The sequence below is a fragment of the Gorilla gorilla genome, chromosome 9, assembly GCF_029281585.2.
Source record: "Gorilla gorilla gorilla isolate KB3781 chromosome 9, NHGRI_mGorGor1-v2.1_pri, whole genome shotgun sequence".
In the NCBI taxonomy this organism is placed as follows: Eukaryota; Metazoa; Chordata; class Mammalia; order Primates; family Hominidae; genus Gorilla; species Gorilla gorilla.
Window position 1 is genome coordinate 108,130,950 of NC_073233.2, and position 19,779 is coordinate 108,150,728.

General features: G+C 36.8%; 1 protein-coding gene across 1 annotated transcript in view; it reads left to right on the forward strand.

Moving 5' to 3' along the window:
* Nucleotides 1-19,779, forward strand: part of CNTN5 (contactin 5) — a 1,330,348-nt gene that overhangs the window by 1,197,559 nt on the left and 113,010 nt on the right. The window contains exon 16 of the mRNA XM_019035685.4: nt 4,468-4,588. Within this exon, the coding sequence (XP_018891230.3) occupies nt 4,468-4,588 (121 nt within the window). The remainder of the gene's footprint in view (nt 1-4,467; nt 4,589-19,779) is intronic.

Below are 19,779 nucleotides of genomic sequence, written 5' to 3' on the forward strand. Positions count from 1 at the left end.
GATCGCACCAGTGCACTCCAGCCTGGGTGACAGAGCGAGACTCTGTCTCAATTAAAAAAAAAAATTATCCTCTTGGAAAAAGAAATACTGTTACTAGGAAAATATTTTAACTCCAAGTTTTTACGTCAGTAACATTAAACTTATCTAAAAATCTCTGTCTCATGGCTGACACCCAGTTATTTATGCTAGATAAGATTTAGAAAACCAAAAATGCTTAATACATAAAATGCTTAATGCTTTTCTACAATAAGACAGAAAGGATGTGAGGAATATTTATATCTAAAATAAAGCTAGGTATTTCCATATCTTACTCTAGCTATGGAAAATATTGATACCCAGTTTGCTAAGAGAGTGAATACCAATTTAAAAACCTTCCTCTTGGCTAAGAGTGCAATTATAGTGCCCTTCAACAGATAAATTTTATCAGACACTTACTATATGCCAGACACACTGCTATGGGCTTTACTCACATTATCATATTGAAACTCTGAGAGAAGCTCTGAGCAATGGAGTGATTTTTCCCAAGGTGAATATCTAATGAGTGGTAGAGCAGGGATTCACACAATTCTGTCATTCTAGAACCCACATATACTCTTGAGGTGTTTTTTCCACTGTCTTTTTCCATAGTCTTTTTCTCTTTTCCTAACTTACTAGAGAGGAAAAGGGGCAGCAGGGCCAGAGGTATTGTCAGCTACACACAGGAAAGGAAGCAAGCCTTCATGCATTCATCAGCTCGCTTAATGATCCTTGGCTGCACTAGTGCTAGCTCGGCTTTGGGAATGCCCATCGTGGACCTCGGGGGAGACATCTACGAATAGCAAGTGCTGATTCAGAGACATGAACAAAGTGACATTGGAGCATAAACAGAGGGAAAGCTAAGGAAGCCTAGGGAGAGAGAGTCCAGAAAAACCTCTGAGCTGTGTCTAAAAGAATCTTTCCAGAAAAAGAAAAAAGAAAGAGCACCTGCAACAGAAGAAAAAAGCTACGCAAACAGGCTATAGGAAGTATGCCTATGTCTAGGTGAATGTAAGGTTGGTGTTGTAGAATGACAGGATTAAGTTGCAGGAGGTAGAATCATGCTCTAAAGAGCTACGTCAAAATAAGAAGTTTGGACTGTATTCTAAAGGCAACAGGAGCCAGCAGACACTTTGAACAGCAATGCTAAATGAGCTTTCATTATTTAGGAATATAATTGGCAGTCTTACGTTGGATGAGCTGGACACTTAGTCAAAATGCGAGCTAAGAAAGAATTCGACTTGGGTGGAAAGACAGCATTTTCCTGTTTTTTTTTCAGTCATTAGTAAATGTCACAGTAATCTAGCAGTTGCTCTAATGAAACGATCTGACCAAGACATGTAAATGACATACCCCTGTTGCTGCTCTAACAGAGAGTGAACATACATCCTGTTTCTTAAAAAGCCTTCCTTTATTTACTCATTCAACAAATAGTTATTAAGCTCCCACTGTGTGGCAGGTATTATGCAACGTTTCGGCGTGTTGTGTTAAGAACTGGTTGTGGCAAAATTCATTTGAAGCAACAAGTAGCAGGATTTGTTCATAAGGTCAACGAAAGCAGAAAAAAAAAAGACAGAAAATAAAGCAAGTGTCAAAGAAAGCAAGAAAACAAAGGGTAATTCCTAAGAGACAAAAAGTGAAAATGAGGTTTAAGTTTAAGAAAGCAAGCATCTGCTTTAAGTAACCATTTCATTAAAAGTGCACTAAATTGTGGAGGTTCTCTCTCAGGAACTGCATACTGTGAGCTGAGATTTAGTATAATGGGCTCCCACATGAATTCCTCTCATTACTTCTCTTGAAAGATCAGTAAATCTACTGAAAGGGTAATTTAGGTTTAGTGTTCACAATCTATTCTTTTTAACTTTTAATCTTTCCTGTTTAGGATGTTAAAAATATGATGCAGATATAATCTAAAAGAGAAGAACTGGGCCCAAAATGAGACGATTTTAACTCCTCAAATGGTCTTGATATTGATAGCTATGCCACAGGCTGTAGAGTTTTTGCTTCTGATAGATGGTGATGTAGCTTTGGCCAGTTTATAGAGCACTGCACACTATTAATTTCAAGAACCAAGTAAAGGACAACATAGAAAAGATAATCTATATCTCGCTCTCCTGAATTCCTTGGACATTTTTGTGATTTTAATTACATCTCTTCTTTATCTGATTAAACTTATTTTTCACTGTAATTCTATGGAAAAAACAGGTTTGAGGAATTTTGTCCAGGATATAAATAAATAAATTATTTGGGAAGACAAAAGTCTGGAAAACGAGACTATCAGTTATTAATTACAGGAATGTGATTTTATGACATTTTTCAAAAATGTGAGCCTGAAAAATCACTTATAATCAGTACTTTTCTGCTAAACTGCCACCAGTATGGTTTGTGATATTAAAAAACAAGCAAGCAAATAAAAAAAAAAAGCCACAAAACAACATCAACAACAAAAGGCACTATCTTTCAGACAGTGCTATTTCCAGGAAAAAAAATCAAATCCTCCCTGATTTCTGAGGCCTCACCTTAGATTTATCTTTAGACATAGGTCCTATTCTGGGCCTGTAGTGTGCACAGCCATTCCTGATTAATTGAGTACCCCATTAAAAGATCTAAGAAATCCAGAGAGAAAGAAGCTAAAGTGGGCCCATCTTACCCACAGTGGCAAATATAAAAAAGCTCATTCATACAGTATTAAATTATATTGATTTGAAACTAAATTATTGTTTATTAACATTTAGAGTTTGCTTTTATTTCCCCATTTTAAAAAAATCAAAGGTTTTAAAGTTGCTTTTTCTGATTTGAGAGAAGTAAGCACTTAGTCTAGTGAAGAAGAGAAGATGAATTCAGTTAGGATTTAAAAGTAGCAATTTATCCCAAAGAAATTAGCAGTGTAGGACATTTACTGGACAAATATCACATTCCTTGAAAGAATTCTTATGACATTTTAATGCATTCTCGCTATGAAGCATGTCCTTGTAAATGACTAAACCAGACCATGTCTTAACAATTATTTCATGAGAGAAAACTTCAATACCCTCAGAAGTTCAGGTTATAAGACTAACAGGAAGGCAAAAAGCAAAACACAACAGAAATTAAATGCCAGAAAGAAATGATCTAAAACATAGTATTTAGTAATTCACTGAAATAAATATTTATGATTTGAGTGATAAAAAGTTCACAATGACTTTTCACCCTTTCTATGAAAGCTAAGAGAAAAAGAAAATTCAAAAGATATCTGGAAATTTGTCTAGTTTTTATGATTTTCATAAAACCCGTTGGTCTATCTCAAAATAAAGGCAAACAACTAAATTCTTAAATAATTATCAGGATACTGACTACTAAGAACAAACACATCACTTTTTAAAGGTCTGTAATCTGGGATGCCTCTCTATGACTTTCATTACATATTATTTCATGTGCTCAATTATTGTTAGAGAAAATTTTTGAGTTCTTTGATGTCATTTCAAGCAGCATGCATCTTATCTTATTCCAATCATCGTTAGATTACAAAATGGAAACTGAAGGGAATATTGGAGTTTTGCTATGTCATTACCTGAAAAATAAAAACCTCCTGAGTTATTGTAAATATCAACCAGATCTTTACATGATCACGATAAAGGAAATCCATCTTTCCTGATAGAGTAAATTAAAGACAACATTAAGTAATGGAAGGTTTGTACCAGCCATTTTAAAGTGTAGGAACATCACCTATCCCATGAACTAAAACATTTAAAAGATATCCTCCATGGTACTCATTGATCTCCCTAACTGCAGTTTTTCTTCAACTGTGTTCTAATCATCTTGCCCCCAACAAGAATCAGGTATTTGGAGCTTCCTTTGTGTTTTGTAACTGCACTGATTAACAAAGATTCAGGCTGACCCTGCTCCATGATGGTAGTGCTTATGGGAGGAATATACCTTTGTTAAGTAAAGACACATGGCTTTGGTACCAGCACTCTTTCAACTGAGCACTGTCTCATTCTGTTGCCTACAGTGTTCTTAGGAAAACAGCCATTCAGTAAAGTCACATGAGATAATATTTTGATTGCTATCTTTTCATAATTCATTTCCCACAAGTTGCTGTTCCTTTCAATACGATTTTCTTGCCACAAAATACACCTGTCTCTGAATAGCAAAGCAACATTTTTGCTCACGGATTATTTCTCCTATACTTTTAAAGATATGAGTTTGTGCATACTTAAATATTTTTAAATATCTTAGCTGCTAAATCATTATATGCAATATTAAATGTTCAACCCCCTTTATTAGCAATTGTTAAAAACAAGACTTCTATGTGTTCCTTAAAAAAGGGCATGTTTGCTTTCTGAATTGTTGTTAGATAAACTGTAAGGCCAAAAATGGGCCCTTTTACTGAATATGCAAAGTTCCCCCTTAAACCACCTTGAACTAGGCAGATTTGCAACATTTTAAACTGGCACTTCATCCCTCTTTCAGCAAGCATCCTCTGCAGATTTAATGATCAGGAACATCCTTCTGATGCATGCTGGGAGATATGGCTGCAGGGTACAGACCACAGCAGACAGTGTGTCAGATGAGGCAGAACTTCTTGTTAGGGGTGAGTATGCTAATAGTGCAGTCTGAAGACATGATCACCATAAATTATCATACAAAGGAATTTAAATGCATGGACTTTGAGCACATCAGTACTGTGCATTTTACTTTCAATTTTACAATATATGTTATTTTCGCATAACCTTTTGCCTTTGAAAAAATTACATGGAAAACTGCTCCTTAGTAACAGACGAAAACCACCAAACTAACTTCAGAGTCCAAAACACCTTTAGTAGTAAGTTGTCACTAAGTGTTTAACTAACCTAATGCCAAGGAAATAATCTAAACAGTTGAGCTACTAAGTCACTTGGACTACAGAGATAAAATTTGTGTGTGTGTATATATGTTTTGCAAATGAAAAGCTAGTGGAACCCCCAGGTATTTTTTTCTTCTACTACTTCTAAGTTGGGCTTCCAAAAACAGAAAAACTGCATGTGTAAGATGGTGGCATTTGCAATTGTTAAGTGACAAGGATTTTTTTAAAGTCTGAAAATGTCAACATACAACCTCTCTGTGCAGAAATGACAGTTAAATGGTTTCCAATTATGAAACAGTACACCAAATTCTGCAATCCTAGGAAGCTACCTCTTAAGCAAATGACTAGAGCACCCATTTCCTTTAGCACAGTATTCCACAGTATGGGAAATAGAGATCATAGCATGCATTTCCTTCCTTCTTTCTTCCCTCCCTCTTTCTTTCCTTTCCTCCTTCCTTCTTTCCTTTTAGCCTTGTTTGAAGTACAATATTTCTATTTTCACCAATCATAAGCATACGGATGTATAACTTAATGAACAATGACAAAATAAACACACCATATAACTATCATTCAAAGTAAAAACCAGAACATTACCAAGATCCCACCAAGTACCTCTTCATTTTTCATCTTATACGATTATATTTTGAGTAGTATGAGTATTGCATGCTTAGATCCCTTGTATGGTCTGTACAGATAAAAACATTATCATCTATAGCAAGAAACTATATTTTAGATTAACTGGTCTTTTATTCATCTGGACTCTTACAATTTAAATATTAAAAATCTTGAACAGTAAACATAAGGCATAGAGTGAGCCTCATCGTCTCTATGTTTCAGTTATATATATCACCGAATGTATATGGGTTTTGGTAGTGCATCCATCATTGGTTCAAGTAATATGTTGTTTTTAAAGAAGTGTGCTATTGGGTGATTGGTAGTTTGTTCATTTTTTGTGTGTTTCTGTTCAGAAGGCTACTTGATCTTTTCTTCAAATTTATATCTAGCATGTATATCTGTGTTACCTTATTATAAAACACCAACTTTTTAAAGTATTCATCCTTTCAATACATTCTATTCTATTTAGCTAAAAATTTCTCTTTGTGCCTTCTGAAGTTACAAGACTCATGGAACTGCAAACCCTACACTCAGTCAAATTCATAGAAAATTGCTTTCTCTTGCTATGATCTGTTTTAGATAATGTATATTTATTGTCTGCACTTGCGTAGTAATTTAGAATGAAGCTCTTAAATTTGGAGCTTTCCAAATCAATATCACAATTTAGAGACTGATAAGAAACCAGGTATTTTTACTGGACTATAGGGGGTAAATTTAAGTGGCAAACTAACATTCTGCTTTGTAAGTAAAATTAAACTCAACAGGGTTTAGAATATAATTCAGGTTCAGCTTTCATGTTCTGCTCTTTTAGCCTTTGGCTTTATGCCTAGGAGATGATAAAATGCATAAATTTTCGGATTATACCCAATAGCAATTTCGAACAGGTTGCTATTGTCTGAATATTCATGTAACATTCAGCCCAAGCTTTCACTTGAAGTGAGTTTGATCAAGTCACCACTTTTCTATTATATATTTGCATTACTTTTCTAAAATTAGTAAAAATATCTTGTCATTTCTTCCTGGTGAGTTTTAGACAGATTTAAACACTGAACTAAGAGTTCTGGTTCTCTTTTAAAAATTTTTGTAAGTTTACAGCTCCTGGTAATTCAACAAGCTTTGATGTTTGAATATTGCTGTTTTTAATGTTGGCTTGCGAAATAAAATTTGAAATAGTTTTACTCTGCCAGTCTCCCTTCTCACACTCCTCCATTTGTTGGTCTGTAAACTCATGGTATTCTAATAGTATATGCCACAGGACCAAAGTTGAGCATTCTAGATGGAGCTTTTCTGATGATGGCTACAATTCTGGCAGCAGAATACTTAAAGCACAATTATTCAAATATGTGTCACAGAGAGATGGGAATATTAAAATCAATTTCCCCATTCATCTTTTAGTATAATACTAAAAGTAGATTGGCTGAGCAGTTCACTTTGCTCAATGTCTTCATCACAAGGAACGTACTTGGATGGCAAGGATTATGTTCTTATGATTCTATTTCAGTGGAAATTTAAGGGAAAAAATCTATGTTCTCTTTGATGGATGGGAGCAACTTTTTTATTGTCTTCCTTCCCATGAGAGATAGTGTATAAAATTATTTTATACATTTTACCAAATCCTGCAATTCTTCAACCTTGCCGCTCATGAACACTAAATTGGAGCACAGGTGTGTAGCCACATGGCCTCATCATTGCCTGTTTAGAATCTGAGTGTTTCTGAGTAGTAATGTTCCCTGATACTCTCCCCATTCACTACTTTAAGGACTATTTTTTTCCTCAACTGCTTGTTTGCGCTTTTTCCTCATTTTGCTTGTGAATGTCAGTGCCATTATTCACCTCTATTCCACCATGATCACCTTTCTCCAAAGATTGCTTTTTTCGTAAATAATTACCTGAAGCATAAAGTCACTTGCTTTCCCAAATTTAATATTCAGTGAACCAGCATTATCACAGCACCATGCATAATCTGGAGAACCATAATAGAATGAATATGTTAGAAAAAAATATTTTGCTGAAATATAAAAGGAAATTAAAGCCACACCTGGACATCTGTGCACCATTTTAGTCACTTAAGTGTGCTATAACAATAGAGAAAGCAAGACTAAATGCTGCTGTAGGGAACCTTTTTAAAGATGAGTAGAACTCGATCATGCTATTAAGGAAAGGGAGGTAGATATGTAAGAGATAATCTCACTGAGGAGGATATACAAATTGTTAAGAACCGATATTCCCAGACAATATCAGAAGTGATCAAACACAAAGTAGAAGACTCTGGAGAAAGGAATATTAGTTTTTTGTTATTTTATTTTATAGAAATTAACGTTAGAAGTATGTTTTCTAAAGTAATTATAAGGGTAGGAAACTGTTTAAAGAATAATATGTGCTTAGCTAAGGTAGGGTAACTAGGAGTGACAGCATGATCTTTCTATTCAGAAGAAGTGATAAAAATTCACTTTCTCATACAACTTCTCTATTTGTGTTACTCTGCTTCTTAGTACAAAACAGTAGGTCAAGGAACTTTGGGAATAGTCAAAGAATAATCAATAATCTCTCGAGTCCTTCTGAATACACAGCCTTTCCTCAAACCTGAACAATTTTCACTTCCTGAATTACAACTTACATGATGAATCCAAAGTGTATTAATAGTTGAATTTGAAATGAATGAATTAAGCTCAGGATGTCACTTGTTGGGAGACATCTAACTGCTTTCAACCATCCACCTTGAACCCCACCCTATCACTTCCTATTCCTAACAGATTTCAACCTGTCTTTCAATTGAACTTCCTTCATCTGTCCAATCAATTCAGTTCCATTTATTATTTCCAATAATTATTTGTTTCCTTGAATATCTAACTTTACTCTCTCCCAACTCAGCCACTTTTCACTGCAAAACTAAAATCATTAAAATTTTTACCGTTTTGTCAATAAAATAAGTCTACAGGTATTTGCTTATAATTTGCTATTCATTTGTTCACCCACCTATTCATTCAGCACCTGCTCTGTGTCGGGCACTGAAGTCGGCACTCAGAGTGGAGAGATGAGGAAGCTGAGGTCTCAGCCCTCGGCTGGCTCTACATCCACTAGTCCTCCAGTGTGAGATGCCTTTGGAATTAGGGTGAGATGTACCATAGAAGTTCACCTGCGTACATTCTCAGTGTCACAGAGGAAATAGTGAGAGACTAAGATAAAACATAAGCAGAGCTGTGGGGCTGGATATGTAATCTGTGAAGAACAATGCCAAATGGAAACACATGACCCCTTGTTCAAAATTATTAATAATTTCAAGACAGTGACAGAAAGGCATTAATCTAAGCACAGGGCCCCGAACTTGGAAGTTCGCAGATCTTGAACTACACAGCTCACACACCCAAGAAGCTAGCGCTAACTAATTATATATTCATCTACAGAAATAAAAGCATGTTAGCAAACAGAGGGGGCAAATCACAACAAAGTAAGGTTTTTTCATCTATAAAATTAGAATATCAGAGCCTACATCAGCAGTTTATTAGCTTTTTACACATACACACACAAAATATTTATTTTACCCCATGAGTCATATTTTGAAAGATTTTGTTCATTGTGTTGATGTAGTCACTAATTTATGTTTCTATTTGAATTCCAGCCAAAGCCTTCTATCATCATAAGATAGATAATGTTACCAAACTATATAATTTAATTCCAGCCAACATCAAAGCTGACTTACCTTTTAGCTAGTTGTAAAGTATTATTGGTTTGTTTGTTTCAAATGGTTGAAAGTAACCTGAAGACACCAGTTTTTACCTGGATAGAAACTAATTTAGGAATCTTTGATTAAATATCTCCAAATTCTGTCCAAGTGCTAATCTTTAGTGATTCTCACTAGCAAGAGAGAAAAGTTTGAGTTTTCTGCCTATACCCTTGGAAAAGATGCAAGTACTATCACTTTCCCAAATGCAATGGGAAAATAAAGCTCAGTGAAAACCTTGAGCATGTTTCTAATATATTGTTAGTTTATTTGAGAGTTAAAGCAGTATTAATGTGCTGTATCTTCACATCTCTCACTGCACTACCCTTGTGCTCCAATTAGATTCTAAATTGATGTAAATGTCTATTTTTAGTATATGGCCACTTCTGAATGTTTCCAAGCTTTAAAATGCGCAAATACTCAACACAAACATCTTTGGAGCATAGAGGTTGCGTAGTTTTCCTTTTTCACCATTGATCTAATATGTAAGAGCCTATTGTGCTTGGAGAGTGCATAAGCCTTCACATGGTTGAGTAATGATTTGAATGCAAAAGAGTCTCCAGTGAAAAAGACAAAATCCAGTAGTTATGAAAAGCAAAGCTTGTTTTGCTAATATGCTGGTATTTGGAGTCAAAAAGACAATGACAAATGTTTTCAGTATAATTTTTTAATCCTAGTTAATATTAATACTAAATACGTTTTCAAATAATATTTTAGAGAAGAATAAAATTTATTCAGCTAACATAATTATTTTTCAATATTTTTGAAAACTATAAAACACAGCTATAAAATGTCCTTCCTCTTAAAGAAAAGCTAATTTCATTCACGCTATCTCTTATTGGAATATTCTGCACTATTGTAGAAATATTAGATCACTATTATTGCTATTATTGTATGGGATTATTTAAACAGCTTATACCAATCACTTTTCTATCTTAACCTTTGGAGAATGGCGTGAACCCAGGAGGCGGAGCTTGCAGTGAGCCGAGATCGCACCACTGCACTCCAGCCTGGGCGACAGAGCGAGACCCCGTCTCAAAAAAAAAAAAAAAAAAAAAAAATTTCTTTTAGACACTGAAAAGCAGTTGTTTCTTTTCTCTTATGCTTTTCATATGGTTGCTTGCTAACCTGTAGAACTCTTAAACTGACAAAAAAGTAACATTTTTTTGTCAGTCAGATGTTCAGATTTTCTGCACCAGCTTTAGTTTGGCTCATTGAAATAATAGTTACCTGAAGTGATCTGACTGGCCAAAATGATTAAAGCAGTTTGCATGCATGTACATATATATCTGCAAATATGAAATGAGCAAACAGATGAACTGTCATTGCACACAGACAACCAATCAATACAAACGAAATCTCTTGTATTTTATTCCCCCAAATACTGAGTGCCTGCCAAAAGCCAGACTCTTTTAGGCACTGATATTTCCGTCAACTGACTGAGACATTCTCAGGTTTCTTGATGGGAGTACTTTGCCATTTTGAAACAAATATTCTGACTTCACTCTTCAAATTTGAAAAAAGTTCTAATCAACTGAGTTTTATATAATACACATTTGGATTTATACATTGTAAGATGAAATTGTATTTCACTATATTTTGTCCCACAGACTTAACCTATGTTTCTTACACATCCATCCTAATATAAAAATACAGTCACTTCACATCTGTGTAAGTTTGTGGAGATAAATTCTTGGTGTGTGGGCTTATATTTTAAAATCCAATTTCATTCACTGTTTAATGAGTGCTTACTACATGCCAGGACAGTTCTAGAGTGCAAGAGGGAGACATGGTGGGACAGGATTGAAATAAATGCTTTCTGATGCTATGGGAAGGAGTTTAACTCTTATGCTACAAGTGATGCATATCCATCAAAGGATCACAGCAGGAAAGGGACAGGATAAGTGTGTCTTTAAAAAGACCATTCAGGAAAATGTTGAGTGTTTTAGAGGAATTAGTGGCTTGCTAATAAAGCAGATGGGACAATAACGGTAATCTTGACAAGAAATAAGAAGGGTCTTATAAAAGGCAATAATAGAGATAGGAAGGGGTGTGTATATATTCAAAAGATAGGAAGGAGACAGGATCTATAGAACTTGATGGCCCACTGGTTATGTAAAATGAGAACGAGAAGGCAAAGAAGATTGCCAATTGCAATGCTTGAGTGGCCCATCAGAGGGACACCGTATACTCTAGTTAGACTAACAGAGCTCCAAGTTATACTTAGAGTGTCAAAGTAGTTATTAATGAGGCCCCTTTATCCTCAAAATTGTCCTGGTTTAGAAGATAAATTTTGTGGTCCCCTAATAGAGAATGATCATGCAATCATAGTTATTCATGATCATGTTTATATAATCAGAAAGATGTGGAGATGAGTGGATTGGTAGTAAAGGAATAACATTTAGGGTTCTCCAGAGAGAAGTATCCAGTAAGCAAATAGTTGTGTAGCTGTGAAGCTCAGGAGAGAAACACTGGCCTTGACATCCAGATTTAAGCACTGTTCGCATTTTAAAGTCAGGTGGGAATTAAATTAAAGAGCCTGTGAAGGCCAGGCACAGTGGCTCACACCTGTATTCCCAGCATTTTTGAAGGCAAGATGGGCAGATCACTTGAGGTCAGAAGTTCGAGACCAGCCTGGCCAACATGGGGAAACCCTGTCTTTACTAAAAATACAAAAATTATCTGGGCATGGTGATGCACACCTGTAGTCCGAGGTCCTCAGTAGGCTGAGGCAGTAGAATTGCTTGAACCCGGGAGGGGGAGGTTTCAGTGAGCCGAGATTGCATCACTGCACTCTAGCCTGGGCAACAGAGTGAGACTGTCTCAAAAAAAAAAAAAACAAAAAACAAAACAAAGAGTCTGTGAAGAACAGGAAGGGGAAAATGCTGGAATGGAACTCTGAGAAACATTAACTTTGAAGAGGAAGAGGAATTTGCAAAGGAGATGTGAAGTTGCTGTCAGAGACCAAGAGCTACTATGCAAAAACCCAAGTAAATATAAATCATGGGGACAAAGAGACAAGAGAAATAGAGGAAGGAGAAAATGGACAATAGTGTCAAAAAAAGTAAAATACGAACCAATTCACATATCAGTGAATTAAGAAACTTGGAAGTAAATGATGGCCTTGGCAAGGGCAAGTTCAGAGGAATAATGGGTGTAATAACCAAATTATGGTAGATGGAGAGATGCAAGCAATTATGTGTGAAAGAGAGCGCAGAATCTTAAGAAAATCCTTGGCTTTTAAGTCCAACAGCCTGGGTCACATACCCACAAGCTCTTACTAGTTGTGAAACTTTGTGTAAGTCATTTAATGTTAACCTTGTTATCCCTTCGTTCATTCAATACTTACTCATCAAACGTTTATAGAACACATAGTATGTGGCAGGCATCGAGCTATGATCTAGCTAAACATGAACAACTTTATTTTAGGGAAAAACACATCTTTTTACAGCATAATGTGAGATGTGCTGTTACCCATGTATGAGCAGCACATTTTGCTCTCTGACCATCAGCTTCATTACTAATAATAAACATAGCTAACATTTATCAGGTTCTTCCTATATGTCGGGCACTGCACTAAAGCCTCCATATTATAATAATTATTTCACTTTATTTAGCATATCACATAAAAACAATATGAAAAACGTACTATTTTTAGTTCCATTTTGAAGATAAGGAAGTCATAGAGAGGTTTAAGAATGTCACTTAAACCTCTCTATGTTAAACCACAAAATGTTTGAATGTCACTAACAAGTAGAAGAATAGTGAGCAGACTCCAGGCAGACCAGCATTTTAAATTACTATACTGCCTTCCACTGTCAATTGCCAGATTGTTTCAATTTCATTGATCATGATATCCCCTAGAACCATTTAGTTTCTGATACATTATAGTTCCTGAAAAATAATACATGTTTGTGGAAGGGAAGAAAAAAAGGAAAAAGAGAGAGGTAGGGAAAGAGTAGGGTAAAAGGGAGGAAGAAAGAAAGGAGTACTGTAAGAAACAAGAGAATGGAGTGACAAACTTTGCCTAGGAGTCAGAGAATTTCTATCAAGATGATGTACTCACCGCAACTTAAGGATTTGTCGTCATTTGCTAGCCCAAGAAAGAATGAAGATATTCTACATTAGCTTGTAAAGACAGCACTTTTTCATTACCATCTATCTCTAAGGATAGGTCTCACATTCACAAATCCTCTAAAAGTACCTAATCTTTGACCACATGACCATGAGACAATAGTATTAGTAATGACTTTCTATGTTACACCTTGGCCTAAATGACCACAAACCTTACTGAAAAGTCTGAACTTCCTCTGATGGCCCATATCTTGCCATGCATCCAAAATAGTAAATTCTACTGACTACTTCCTCAGAACATCTTGTGGGACTTCTTATCTAGGTGCCGTGGGTTTTGCTAGAAAGGAAGAACTTCGTTGCCATTGCTTTTGGTGTTTTAGTCAAAAAGTCTTTGCCCATGCCCAAATGGGATGTAATTAAACTAAAGAGCTTCTGCAAAGCAAAAGAAACTATCATCAGAGTGAACAGACAACCTACAGAATGGGATAAAATTTTTGCAATCTGTCCGTCTGACAAAGGGCTAATATCCAGAATCTACAAGAAACTTAAACAAATTTACAAGAAAAAAACAACCCCATCAAAAAGTGGGCAAAGGATATGGACACTTCTCAAAAGAAGATATTTATGCAGCCAACAAACATGAAAAAAAGCTCATCGTCACTGGTAATAAAGAAATGCAAATCAAAACCACAATGAGATACCATCTCATGCCAGTTAGAATGGTGGTCATTAAAAAGTCAGGAAACAAAAGATGCTGGAGAGGATATGGAGGAACAGGGACACTTTTACACTGTTGGTGGGAGTGTAAATTAGTTCAACCATTGAAGAAGACAGTATGGTGATTCTGCAAGGATTTAGAACCAGAAATACCATTTGACCCAGCAATCCCATCACTGGGTATATACCCAAAGGATTATAAATCATGCTACTATAAAGACACATGCACACGTATGTTTATTGCAGCACTATTCACAATTGCAAAGACTTGGAACCAACCCAAATGCCCATCGATGATAGACTTGATAAAGAAAATGTGGCATACATACACCATGGAATACTATGCAGCCATAAAAAAGATGAGTTCATGTCTTTGCAGGGACATGGATGAAGCTGGAAACCTTATTCTCAGCTAACTAACACAAGAACAGAAAACCAAACACCACATGTTCTCCCTCATAAGTGGGAATTGAACAATGAGAACACATGGACACAGGGAGGGGAACATTCACACATCAGGGCCTGCCAGCAGGGTGGGGGTGGTTGGGGGCTAGGGGAGGTATAGCATTAGGAAAAATACCTAATGTAGATGACGGGTTGATGGGTGCAGCAAACCACCATGGCGTGTGTATACCTATGTAACAAACCTACACATTCTGCACATGTATCCCGGAACTTAAAAAAAAAAAAAAAAAAGAAGAAGAAGAAGGACTTCTGAATAAAATGCCACCAGGAAAATTGAGCACCGATAGACTTCTTTCTGCATAATCTCTTCTCATTCTCTCATTTTTAAATTTTTTGCAATTGCCCCAATTCTGGGGCAAAACCAAAACTCCCACATGCCTGAAAATGTGCCTGACCATTCCCATTGCTAAAATTCTTTAACTCTTTGATATTTGTTGTTTTTGCCTACTTATCTGTAAATTATACCAAGTGTCATGAAAACAAAACAATATGGCCTTTAATGTTAAAAAAGATGGTCTTAAACTAATCAATATTAAGCAAAATATTGGAAGTACATTGTATCTGTTCATTTGTTTGAATTGTTTGGAAAAATCATCCCATTTATTTATATATTTTGTACAGACACATCTAAAATCAGACTTTTTTTTCTGAACGCATTCTGTTTCCTGTGACTGTCACCTAGACTGCTTTGGCATGCCTTTTGAATACTGAGTAGTAATTTACTGTCATGTGATGTAGGAGATCAGTCAGAGTGATGGAGAAACTATAGGGAAAGGAGCAGACCTTCTGAAAGTTTGGAAGGCTCTGCATAGCTTCAGGGAGAATAGCTGAAGGCAGCTGTTCTCTGACCCTGAGGCAGAGGGCGAGGAGCATGCTGAGGGAGGAGGAGGAGGCAGTAAGGTAGATGATGGTTCTTCCTCCCCTCCCTTTTTAGGCTCTTCCGTGTAGAGCAGGGCCACAGCAGCCCTAACTAAGGCCCATAATGTTAAAGATATTACTGGGACCCATTGCCCTTGTACATTATGTCTTTTAAGATTTCTTCCCACTTGTTCCCAGAGCTCTAGGTCTAGTGTGCCTTCTTCTGGGAACCATGGGTTATGGAAAAACAACAGTTTGCATTAGGTCGCTTAATTGGGCTTCAGAGACCAAGGCTCTGCTAGCTTTAAGCAGCTGTTTCAATACTTTTATATACTGTTGTCCCATGATGAATGCCCTCGAACTTGGAAATCCCCAGTGGGTACAAATTACTTACTGCCCACTCACTTCACTTTCGTTTTTGAGGGTTCCATCACAATCCATTGCAGCATTCCTCACATGGGGCACCACCTGCCAGGTCTGTCCCACAGACCCTGGCCTACGAATGAAATGAGTACTCAGACACAGGTATGCAGTGTAAGAGCAGCTAGGTGATTGCCTGACTCTAGTGGCCAGAGAGGAGCCCTAAGAAGCTGGAGCTGCTTGCTTTTATTCAGTGCAGGCACAATGCCAAAAACCTGGAGTCCATATAACCTGTAGGTAATTAACATTTATTTTTCCCTGTTCAGGGAACATCACATGCACGGATGATCAAAGGTCAGTTCCTAGTCAACATAAATAAACAAGCCTGTTTAAGATAAATTCCCCCACACTCCCTTGTACCTACTCCTTCTTTAAGCACTCACTCACTGGGGCAGCGTTAAGTCCAGTCCTGCACTCCCAGAGCTGGCTGCTCTAAGGGAGAGGACTGTGGGCCTTCCATCCGACCGAGGAAAGCCGCTGGCATTGCCCCAGTTTAGAACAGGACATGGAGGCTGGCCCCTCATGAAGTTTCCCGCCTGACTGCTTAGGGGGTTGCCATTTTTATCAAATTTTGACTTGCAGTGATTTGCCCAATGTTTCCCCTTTTTACATTGGGGGCATATAAAAGGGGGTTCTTTTCCTGAGTGACTTTGGTCTTTGCTTTTGGGGCATTCCTGCTTCACATGACCTGGCTCTCAGCATAGAAAACAATTTGGGTTTTTCTCCCATTTCACTTTAGGAGGCTTTAATGCCACAGCCAATATTCTGGCTTTGTGTGTTTCAGTCTCCACTAGCTGACATGCTCCTATAAGTTCCCCGACTGTAGCTGCCTTTCCTCTGATTGCCTGCATTGCCTTCAGCTATTCTCCCCCGAAGCTATGCAGACCCTTCTGGCCTTTCAGAAGGCCTGCTCCTTTCCCTATAGTTTCTCTCACCTCTCTCACTGATCTCCTACAATTGTAAAGCCTGGAATGTACAGCCTTTTAGGGAACATACACTTCATATGGCCTGTTTTTGACAACCCAAATGTGGTCACCAAGAAAGAACTCCGCTGGGCGCGGTGGCTCACGCCTGTAATCCCAGCACTTTGGGAGGCCAAGGCGGGTGGATCACGAGGTCAGAAGATGGAGACAATCCTGGCTAACATAGTGAAACCCCGTCTCTACTAAAACTACAAAAAATTAGCCAGGTGTGGTGGTGGGCGCCTCTAGTCCCAGCTACTGGGGAGGCTGAGGCAGGAGAATGGCGTGAACCCGGGAGGCAGAGCTTGCAGTGAGCCAAGATCACAGCACTGCACTCCAGCCTGGGCGACAGAGCAAGACTCCGTCTCAAAAAAAAAAAAAAAGAAAAGAAAAGAAAGAATTCAAGTTCCAAGTAGAAGTTACTCTGAAAGGCAACCCAGTGACTGGTCACATCTCCTAAGAAGACAAAAGTAAAATTGGTAAGTTCACTCTAGTCTCTATTCCCCAATCGTATTTTATTTCAGTCTGTGTTCCAAAATACTAAATTCTTAATTGTTTTCTTGATTTGGTACCACTACATACGATGTAGTCTGGTCCCAGAATGCTTCTTCACTGAACAATACAAAATCCATGCAGATTGAACAGAGGAGGGACTAGCGTTAATTGGAAGAAACTTTTGCTGACTTTTACTGCAGATTGAATTTTGTCCTCCCAAACACCTGGCAAAGGTATTGTCTCCGTTTCACTAAGTACTCCTTAATTTGGAATTACAAAGACGATTAGCTCTCTAATGAGTTACAGCAAGTGAGGTGAAAGAGTAGGGGGAAAAAACTGAACACCAGATGATTCTTTTTAATGCCAAGAAAAAAAAGGCTTTTTCTTGGTTAAAAATCTTTTAAATAAATTTCTCTCCTCTTTCATTTTGCAAAACTAAAATGTACAAATATTATTGCTTAGTATGTATGGGGAAAATCTGATTTCATAGAACATTACATGTAAAGATTGGCTGTCATGAGTACATAGGTCTCTACTCTATTATTGATCGAGTATATCAGTAAATTTACCTTTAGAAACTTATGAATCTGCTGGGGTACCTAACAAATTAGGAAGATGGGAAACATAGTTCCTAGCTTTAGAAAAAACAGTTCATTATGAAAGAAACCTCTACAAGGTTCAAAATGGGTAGGCATTGTAAAGATGAGATATAAAGGGTAATTCTCAGGTTATTTATGGGAGTGGAAAAGTAAAGGTGCATAAATTCAAGGTAAGCAAAAAGTAGTGGAGAAAAGGTCTTGTATCTTTACTGCAAATGTAGAATCAAGGTCTTTGGATTACCAGAACATTTAGCACTGGGTTTAGTCTATTGCTGATACTTAGTAAATATTAGTTGAATTTCAGTAGTCTAATTAAAAAATGACTCAAAATTTTTAAAATGCCTGATAATCTGTTTACCCAACCAATCAGTATAGCATTAGAAAAATAACCCAGGATGGGATTTTATTCTCACTCTGGCACTAACTAAATAATCAGGCAAGTCATCCTACCTCTTTTGGACTTAATCTCCTCATTTGTCAAAAAAAAAAAAAAAAAAAAGAGAAAGAAGAAGGAGAAGGCGAAAGAGAAGAGGAAAAAGGAGGAGAAGCAGAAGCAGCAGCAGCAGGAGGAGAAGGGGGAAGAGGAGGAGGAGGAGGGGGAAGAAGAGGAGGAGGAGGAGGGGGAAGAAGAGGAGGAGGAGGAGGGAGAAGAAGAGGAGGAGGGGGAAGAAGAGGAGGAGGAGGAGGGGGAAGAAGAGGAGGAGGAGGAGGGGGAAGAAGAGGAGGAGGAGGAGGGGGAAGAAGAGGAGGAGGAAGAAAGAGGAGAGAAAAAAGAAGAAGAGGGGGAAATAATATTTAATTTTCTGGTTTACATAAAAGAATGAAATGAGGTTACAAACAGTAAATTGGTTTTTGGTAACTGGTAGATATTGTTGATATTCTCAAATCTAGGAAGAATTTCCATGTCCCTTATCTTTAAGATTAAATAGCTGAACCATTGTTCTTTATGGTATTCATAGGAGGGAAATAGTCTATATTTCTCCAACAGGTGATCTAAGCTCATTATCTATTGACAGAAATATCCAATAATATTCTGATTGTTGTGTCCATCTTATTTAATTACAATTTGATAATACATTCTAATGGTGATAGAGTGCATTTTGACTACCTCTCCTTCCTCAGGCATTTGAATACTGAACATGTCTCAGATTGGCATGTTGATAGGCTTGGCATAATTGGGTTCTCTGTCAGTGTGCTGTCATTAGGATGAGCTGTGAATCACCATTAGGGCCATCTCAGTATATTCAGTTAACTGAGCTGATGAAATCTTGCATTAGTTTCTGAAGTTGGTTGCACATATTAACATCTATTTATATTATTAAATATTCCATTGTGTTGACATCCATCCTTGAGCAAAATGTAATGGATATCTTAGTTTACAGAGGGACTTTTCATGTGTGAAGTAAACACTGAAGAGCTTCAAGTGTAGTTAAACAAAATCACCAAGAAGATATAATTGAGTAAAAAGAAAGTTAAATATATAAATTATATTTCATTCTAGATAAGATGTGTAGACCAGGTCATATTTAGAGGTCATAGTTCAAGGGTACTGCTTTCATATCAGTGATAATCATCACTATATGCCTATGTAATAGTCATCAGGTTTATATCACATAAAATAGGAAATAAATATTTATTATAAAATGGAGCTAAATCACAGTATTCAATGTTTATAAAATGTAAATATGGATTCTGTTAATGTTTACATAGGACTTTGCCATACCTTCAGTTGACAGTAAAGCAATGAAAAAATTATAATAAAGAGTAGAAAGCCTTTCAAAACACCACCAATGACACTAAAAGATTTGAAAATAATTGCAAAATAGAATAATCAAATAAAATAGTCAGATTTTTTAAACAATAAAACCGAATAGTGTGAATGACGTTCAAGTTATTCTAGAATTGTCTTTAACTGTAAAACATTCTAGGACAAACATACAAAATCTCAAGAAAAGGAAATATTTTGCAAGTTACATAGGGTAATTATACTGAAGTGTCAGCATTCTCATTTGT